The following is a 9,415-nucleotide window of genomic DNA, read 5'->3' on the forward strand; positions in this document are numbered from 1 at the left end:
AAATCTGTCTTCGGTATGCAGGTCTCCAACAGAGGGACTATGTCAGGGGTGGACATAGACCACAGAGGAGCCTTGTGCAGAGGCCATATAATGGATCTTTGCTCTCAAATAGTGCACCCATTATGTCCTGGATACTGTGGTTCATAAAGTTCATGAGTCTCCTACCTATAATCTAATAGGACGAAGAATAGTGCTTGCTGCTTTTTGTGTCCTCACTTAGCTACTATACCTATGCAGCTGCATAGGTTGCACATATGGGTATGCCCGCCCCTGGATTGCATAACTTAAAATGGTTAAGGGTGCATACTATTGTACCAGAGCTGATCATCCAAACTCTCCATGCAAAAATAATGCTAAATAGTGTGATACCTTGTAGACAATCTATAGAATATATACTGGACCGACTCAGTTAACAAATATAGATGGGAGAGTTTTTACAATTCACTTAAAGGAGTTAAATATTCGATGATAGCTAGCCAGATAGATAGACAGTTGAAGCTTTTACAATTCCAAGTAGGAGACAATTTAAGCATATATTGCTTGTTGTGTTTTAATAAAAGAAAACAGAAAATGTTATCACCTCTTGACATTTTCTTAGATAGAATCAGAATATTAATTTATTTTAAAAACAAAAACTTGGATTGGTATTATTTTTATTATTATGTATTTATTATTTATTTGTTTATTTATAGTGATGAGCAGCAGGGGCCATAGTCGAATTCATGATTTTTCGCAAATATATTGATGATTATTCGTCCTATGTTCACGAAATTCGCATATTCGCTATGTTAGTTCACTTTTTTCCATGCGCAAATTTGCATGGAAAGTTTGCATAAAAATTCGCACGTGGAAAAACCAAATAAAAAAAAAAAAGGAATATTCGTCATTACGAATATATAGCACTTCTAAATATTCGCGAAATCGCAAAGTGCAGATATTCGTGATAAAAATTTGCATGACATATATTCGTGGTCAACACTATTTATTTATTTATTATTCTTCTAAACTGATCACTAGTATTTAGGATCTGTATCCCCATACTACCTGTATAATGACTTGTTGCCTATTAAGGCATCTGGGAACCAGACTTGCAGAAGTCTAATTACATATTTTTTTTTAATTAGTCAAACACATCTATTGTCTGGCTATTGGCGATTTGCATAACAGATGCCAATTAAATATTCCGTGCTCCTTAATTACAAACCATTATGCTGGTAAACTAACCTTTTTAAAGCTTGACTGGGTTAGCAGCTTTGAAAACCTGAGAAAAAAAAAATTCAACAAAGTAGGACTACTGTCTGCTGCTAAGCCCTATTCAAATGCTTACATTAATAACCGGCTTTATAATAAAATAGGTCGAGACAGATCTCTTTAAGTCAAGACAACAATAAATCAGACCCCCACATATAGGGAAAAATAAAGGATCCTCTGTGCTGAATGTAAACTTCTGGCAAGCCTTAGTTAGTGTGCGGGTTCCCAGACATTAAATAGACGCTCTGTTCACTTTAGCATGAAGTCCCACAAGGAGCAGCGACCTCCAGGGATTCTTGGCTCTCCTGAACTCTCATTAGGCCTGCATATTAATGACTTGTAAAAATAGAAGGGGGCCTGGAGTATAGCCTTTTCTATTGAAAGGATTTCCCATACAATGCAGCAAACTGCACACAAGGCAAAGGCCAAGACAGAAGCTCTCATATCTCCAGCAACGTCTGTTTCATAAACTCTGCCTGGTGTCTGCTAGAAGCCCCCACCAGTAATAGTGTGGATATCACTGAACTCAGAGCATGCAGACAGCTGGGGAGTACATTTCTATAGACATTGCCCTCAATTACCAAATCTATTCAAGATCATGGGAGTGGGTCTTCCAAGTCAAAATCCTTATAAGTACTAATGCTAAATTGCATACTAGACAAATAGCTATTCAGCCCATTGTTTCTTAAATTACTTTAAAAATTATACGATGCTGTGTTGCCAACCTGATGGATGGTGCAAACAAATATTTATCTAGCTTTTCTTTCTTTTTCTTTCCTTCTTTTTTCTATCTTTATTTTTGTCTTACTATTATCTATTCTATCTTCTGCATATCTATCTATATATATATATATATATATATATATATATATATATATATATATATATGAAGATCTATGAAGATCTATCTACCATCTACTTATCAGTGTATCTATCTATCTATCTATTTATCTATCTAGCTATCTACCTATTTATCTATCTACCTATTTATCTATCTACCTATTTATCTATCTATCTTATACTTAGCTATCTATTTATTTATCTACCATCTATCTATCTACCTATCTATCTATGCATATATCTTTGTATGCACCTCTATTTAATCTTTCTGTTATATATCTTCCATATATATCTATGCATCTCTTTCTCTCTTTCTCATTTTCTCTTGCTCTTATTTCTCAGTTTTTTGTATCTATTTATTTATCTGTCTATCTATTATTTATTGAACTAATTACCTTTTATCTATCTATCTATTTATTTATCTATCCCTCTCTCTACCTTATTTATTTATTAATATTTTATCTATTTATCTGCTATCTATCTCTATTCATCTATCTTATATGTATTTATGTATTTTCACTTATTTATCTGTCTATCTATTATTTATCGAATTAATTACCTTTTATCTATCTATCTAGTTATCTATCTATCCCTCTCTCTACCTTATGTATGTATTTATTGATATTTTATCTACTATCTATCTCTATCCATCTATCTTATATATATATTTTTGTCTTTTCACCTATTTATCTGTCATCTATCTTCCATCTCTCCTTTCCCATTTCTCTCTCACACACACCGACATGTATTGATGTATCTATCGTTTAGCTATTTTTGTATATCCGCTCATCTGCCTTACATCTATCTAGCCTCCTAACATCACAATTTCTGAATGAACGTTAAATAGGTATTACCCTATACATTTGTGTATTCCCGAATGAATTTGTGCTTTGTGGATGTGGATGGGGCAGAGCTTCAGGGAATGTAAGAGAAAAAGAGTGCAGAAACATTATAGGTGTAGACGTCATAGACTTATTATGTTCCCTGTAGCTAGCCTGTCTGTCAGTCTGTCTGTCTGTCAGTTGATCTTTACCACAATTAACATTTTTCCTCAATGTGTGAACCACTGGAGCCTGTGATGCTATAAACACCTTGGAGAGCTCTATGGAAGCCTATAGTGTCCTGTACGTCATACTTCCATTCATTGATTGGTTTACAGAAAAGTCACATTGAACATATTTTGGGATTTTCCATTACACCTATTCAGCTAGGTGTCATATACATGAATGACAGCATTCTCCCCTTACTGATCACATTTGGGTTGGCATATGATATAAGGTATTTTGGGATTTCAGCTCTTGCTACTAAGGGGATAAAGAACCAATTCTGATTCCTGCTCTCATCAGACTTACCAGAGGATTGACCTCGATTAGTGGCGTCATGATCACTGTCTCCTTGCTCACTGTCTCCGTGCCCACTATCCTTAGAGCTTACTATGTCTGCTTCCTGGAATGCAGAACTGAAAATACAAACAGCACAGTATTGAGGAGAAAGAGAAAATCAAATATTCTTCTGCCATCCTATGGACACAGTGGGAGCTGCAGTAAATGGCTGTATATCTACAGTATGTTACTGATACAAGTGTTCCCCTCAGCAGTATTACACACAGAGAAAGGCAGGTGGGGGCGCAATTTTGGCAAAAATAATACATTTCACATAGCATCCTAGCTAATATACATACTAACTACTTTATAGAAGCTATAAAACAGAACACCTCTACCACGGAGCCCTGTATTTGCAATGGGATGGAGCTTTATTTATTTATTTATTTATTTTGTATTTATTTATTTTCATGCCTAGACCATGAAAACATTGTTTATCTAAATAAACTATGTAAAAATCAAAAGAAAATAAAGAAGGTGCTCAAACATAATTCATACCTGTTTACCCGTCGTGGTCTGTCAACTAGATAACTGAGTTCAGTGCGTTGGTGTTTATTCTAAAAAAAAAAAAAAAAAAATGAAACACAATTGAACTCTAAATGTCACGGCAAGAAACATGAAAGAGCTCAGAGCTACAAGACTGATTGATGAAATGTGTATGCAGAGCTGCCTAGGCCGCCAGCAGTCGGAAGCCATCAAATATTGAGAGTGCATGTTATCTACTGGGCGAGGTTCAGCTAGAGAACATATACATATAAAAGGGCACCTCTCTCCACTGCAAGAAGTGATAGCGTGTAAACCTGTGATACATGTGGGCGCTTATTACAGTGGCATGGCATGGCATGGGTTGGGTTTACGCAGGACAGACTTTACAAGTATCCATACACCACTTTGAATGATTATTATGCATGAAGGGTCACACAATGCAAAATGGATGTGTTATTTGCTTATTGTTACCACTGAACACAGATACAATGACAGTTGATTTATGTTGTATACATCATATCGCGACTAGTCCAGTAGTCTTCAACCTGTGGACCTCCAGATGTTGCAAAACTACAACTCCCAGCATGCCCGGACAGCCGTTGGCTGTCCGGGCATGCTGGGAGTTGTAGTTTTCCACACCCAAATTCAATACTTAGCAACATAAGAAGGTATGCAAAAGTATATAAAGCTTTATTGAAAATACATAGAAAAAAATATTTGAAAAACAAGGCATAGACACAGTACACAGAACTGAGTCGAAGGCAGAGGATACAGGTGCACACATTGGGAAACTAAATGTAAATAGGTACATATGTATGCATAGATACACTAACAAGGAACCCACTGAAGAGGGTGTATATGAACCCTAACAGGGAATCATTCGAAATGTAAAAGCATACAGTACACAAAAATAGGAAATAATCACCAATGTAGAGCCATGTACCACCTGCACTTACCCTAACAGGGAATCAATCGAAATGTAAAAGAATACAGTGCACAAAAATAGGAAATAATCACCAATGTAGAGACATGTAACATCTGCACTTACCCAAACGTACGTTTCGCGCTACTGCGCTTCATCAGGGGACGATGTATAGGGTAACGCCCCCTGATGAAGCACAGTAGCACGAAACGTACGTTGGGGTAAGTGCAGGTGGTACATGGCTCTACATTGGTGATTATTTCCTATTTTTGTGTAGTGTATGCTTTTACATTTCAAATTATTCCCTGTTAGGGTAAGTGCAGGTGGTACATGGCTGTACATTGGTGATTATTTCCTATTTTTGTGTACTGTATGCTTTTACATTTCAAATGATTCCCTGTTAGGGTTCATATACACCCTCTACAGTGTGCTCCTTGTTAGTGTATCTGTGCATACATATGTACCTGTTTTCATTTAGTTTCCCAATGTGTGCACCTGTATCCCCTGCCGTTTACTCAGTTCTGTGTACTGTGTCTATGCCTTGTTTTTAAAATATGTTTTTCTATATATTTTTTAATAAAGCTTTATATACTTTTGCATACCTTCTTATGTTGCTGAGTACTGAATTTGGGTGTGGAATATTTTGGTTGTCTCAGCAACCTATAACCAGTTTGTTCATGTTTTGGTGACCGAGTTGTAGTTTTGCAACATCTGGAGGTCCGCAGGTTGGAGACCACTGATCTAGACTATTAAAACAGGACAATTCACTGACGTTGCAATGACCAGTGTTACATGCGGTGGGGTTAGTTTTCTCAAACACTTGCACGACATTATAAATCAAACACACTAAATAGACTGACATTTTATTTGGCAAATAGTGCTCTATGCAGGAAAATCTCTCCCTCTTTGCTCAGCACCAGTACGCCCTCATTCACATTCAGGCAGTGTGGGCTACAGGCTGCAACAGTTTTCTAGGGGAATTCTAATGGCAAAACATTCGGAAATAGGAAAAAAAAAGAAAGAAAGAAAGAAAAATCGCCTCCTGATGCTCTTCTTGCTTCCTTCAATATTCAATATATTGTTACCAAGTGCATTATAAAGATGAGGATGACATTATTTGAAATTAAAATCTATTAGGAGAGATTGGCACTGCGGGAATTCTACCATAAATCAATACAGGAAAGTACATGCTAGGAAAGGGATGGAACCACTGGGCTTCTTTCAGATAGAGGGAAAGCAGATGATGTAGCAGGACATAGAGATAGATGAGATTTCATGTGGTTAAATGTTCATGGAAGGGGATTTGCAGATAACAAGGGATCAGTAACATCTGGCTACAAGGGAAAAGTTCTTTATACTATTAACCTATTTAGCTGGAGAGGAATGAGCGGAGTGAACGTGACATCAATATACAAGTGGCTGCCTTACCTCACTGGACAAGATGCTACCATTGGAGATGATATCAGGTTGCTGGTCAGCATAGCCTGTCACTATAGCCCCACAAGGATTGTGCTCTGTATCCGTGCTTCTGGAAGGGCTGCAGGGCTTGAGGAACATAAGGTCAGTTTTGGCGGACTCTGGGGTTAAGCAGACCTGGTAGCAGTAGTTCTGGTTATGGTGGTGAGAGCCGAAGCTACCAGACTCCTCCACTGGTACCTGGGTGGCACTGGGCACGTTAGAGCTTTGCACCAACATGATGTCTGACTTGCTGAGCTTCTTCTTGCGAGCTCTGGCATGTCTGCTACAACAGGAGCAGCAGCACACACAGCAGTCACTGGCCAGGCAGCTGTAGATGTTGAGCTTCTTCTCCTTCTGGCACCTGATGGCTAGCACTATCATAGCTAACAGGAAGATGAAGGAGACAGAGCCCAGGGCGATGATGAGGATGAGGGTGAGATCTAGGGCTGTGTCATTGGATCTGCTGGACCGATGGTTCTCATTGAGTTTCTCTACGGTGCCGTCCACGATCTCTACCTGAATGAGGGCAGTGGAGGAGAGAGGCGGCTGTCCATGGTCCCGAACCTCCACCACCAGCTCGAAGGGTCTATGGGGGTCCCTCTTGCTAGTGATTTTTCGGGCTGTCCTCAGCTCCCCAGTCCTCCAGTCCATACGGAACAGGCTCATGTCATTGCCTCTGAGGATGCTGTACGTTAGGCGTGCGTTTTCCCCTTCATCTAGGTCCACAGCCACCACTCGTGTGAACAGGTAGCCGGGCTCTGCGGTCCGGGGCAGCAGCTCCTTGGCGGTTCCGTTCCTGCCGTGGGGGGAGATGATGGAGGGCGCGTTGTCATTCTGGTCCACGATCACGATGTTGACCGTAGCGTTAGCGGACAGCGGGGGGCTCCCTCCGTCCCTCGCCTCCACCATGAAGCTAAAGTCCTTCAGCTGCTCGTAGTCAAAGGTGCGCAGGGCGTAGAGGTAGCCGTTCTCCGAGTTGATGGACACGTAGGTGAAGACGGACATGCCCTGGATGTCACACTCCAAAATGTGGTAGGACACATGAGAGTTTTCTTCCTCGTCCTTGTCGGTGGCGCTGACGGCGGAGATGTAAGCCCCCGGCACGTTGTTCTCGGTCACATACACGTTATACACCGGCTGGGAGAACCTGGGGGCGTTATCGTTGACATCGGCCACCTGCACCTGGATGGACTTGGTGGAGCTGAGGGGAGGGGTGCCCCGGTCCCTGGCCAGCACCGTCACGGTATAGGAAGGCACTAGCTCCCGGTCCAGGATGCCATCTGTCACAATGGTGTAGTAGTTCTTGTAAGACAACTTGAGCCGGAAGGGCACTTCCCCGAGGATCTCACAGTGGATCTGCCCGTTCTCCTCCGAGTCCTTGTCGGTCACGCTGAAGAGTGCCACCACTGTGCCCGGGGGGGCGCCCTCGCTCACGGCCTCTTTGACGGTGCTGAAGCTGATCTCGGGCGGGTTGTCGTTCAGGTCCAGCACCTTGACCATCACCTTGCAGTGCGCCGGTACCGCGTTCGGCCCAAGGTCTTTGGCTTGGATGTAGACCTGGTAGGTGTTGCTGTCCTCGTAGTCCAGTTCCCCGGTGATCTCCACGCGACCCGTCCTGGAGTCTATGCTAAAGATCTCCCGGACACGGGGGGAGTTGTGGCTGCTAAAGGAGTACACCACCTCCCCATTTTGACCTTCATCCTCGTCGGTGGCATTGAGCTGTATGACCAAGGTGCCAGGGGGCGAGTTCTCAGGCATGAACACGGAGTAGACGGGCTGATCAAAGACAGGCACGTTGTCATTAGAGTCCAGCACTTTGATGGTGAGGAGGGCAGTGCCCGTCCTATGGGGGATGCCCCCATCCATGGCAGTCAGCACGTACCTGTGCAGTGCTTGTTGCTCCCTGTCCAGCTGCTTCTTCAGCACCAGCTCGGCAAACTTGTTGCCATCGCCCTGTGTCTGCACGTCCAGGGTGAAGAAGCTGTTGTTGGTCATCTCATAGGTGCGGAGGGAGTTATTGCCAACGTCTGGGTCATAGGCGCTCTCCAGCGGGAAGCGGGTGCCCAGGGTGGCACTCTCCGATATCTCCACCTGGATCTCAGTCTCGGGGAAAATCGGGGGGTTGTCATTAATGTCCAGCACCTCAATCTCCACCCGGAAGAATTCCAAGGGGTTCTCCAAGAAGACCTCCAGGTGCAGCAGGCAGGAGGGGTTCTGCTTACAGATCAGCTCCCTGTCTATTTTCTCCTTGACATACAGCACTCCATTCTCCAGGTTCAGCTCCAGGTAAGGGCTCCTAGAGTTGGGGGCAGTCTGGAACCTGCGACTGGAGAGTTTTGTAATGTCCAAGCCCAAATCCTCAGCGATATTCCCCACGAAAGTGCCATAGTCCCTCTCCTCCTGCACCTTGTAGGCGAGCTGGGAAAGCACACCATCCACTATGCCCACCAGTAGAAATAAAACAATCATCTCCAAGAAAGAGGGAAGAACACTCACAAGGTACAAAAAATAGAAAAGAAAAGCAGATGGGTGAGAAGAGAAGTGCACTTGTGTTATTCCTGGCACCCAGATGCCTGGCACCCACTCCAGCCGATGGCTCCCCTCATCAGGATTCACCAGCAGCACAAGCCCTTATTCCTCCTCTGTCTTTAGCCAACGATAAATCCCAAGGAAGCAGTCCCGGGTCAGTGCTGTAAGATAGTCATTTCCAGCTGACACAAGGTGCTACATCCACTGCACATGGTGTCTATAAATGATTGATAAGCATCAGCACTACAGCAGACTGCACACAGCCTGGAGAGGATCAAAGAGCTGGGGTCAGTGTCACTTTATTTCCTGTAGCCTCCACATTGCACACATCCCACAGTGACTCTCCTCAGTGCTGACACTTTTATTCTTGCACATTGAGCTGCTTCAGCTTCTCTGATCTCTGCTGCCAGTGACTGAGCTCCCAGCTCCCAGTTCAGCTGTTTTTGCGCAGCGCCCTTCTCCTGCCAACCAATAGGAGGGCGGGAAGAGCAAGGGGGCGGGGCCTGGCAGGGACGTCAGTCTATTAGCGCCGAGGCGTCATGTGGAG

The 9,415-nt window shown here is 42.9% G+C and overlaps 1 protein-coding gene across 3 annotated transcripts in view; it reads right to left on the minus strand.

Annotated features, from left to right (window-relative positions):
• The window catches only part of PCDH10 (protocadherin 10), a 73,088-nt gene extending 63,673 nt beyond the window's left edge, over positions 1 to 9,415 (minus strand). Inside the window, exons 1-4 of one of the 3 annotated variants that reach the window (XM_056563400.1) lie at positions 6,310 to 9,415; positions 3,972 to 4,030; positions 3,444 to 3,550; positions 1,225 to 1,261 (exon numbers count right to left, since the gene is read on the minus strand). In XM_056563400.1, coding sequence (XP_056419375.1) covers positions 1,245 to 1,261; positions 3,444 to 3,550; positions 3,972 to 4,030; positions 6,310 to 8,808 — 2,682 coding nt within the window. In that variant the 5' untranslated portion in view covers positions 8,809 to 9,415 and the 3' untranslated portion in view covers positions 1,225 to 1,244. The remainder of the gene's footprint in view (positions 1 to 1,224; positions 1,262 to 3,443; positions 3,551 to 3,971; positions 4,031 to 6,309) is intronic. The other 2 variants (XM_056563398.1, XM_056563396.1) reach the window with 2 other exon arrangements.

This window comes from Hyla sarda, chromosome 1 (genome assembly GCF_029499605.1).
Source record: "Hyla sarda isolate aHylSar1 chromosome 1, aHylSar1.hap1, whole genome shotgun sequence".
Taxonomy (NCBI): domain Eukaryota; kingdom Metazoa; phylum Chordata; class Amphibia; order Anura; family Hylidae; genus Hyla; species Hyla sarda.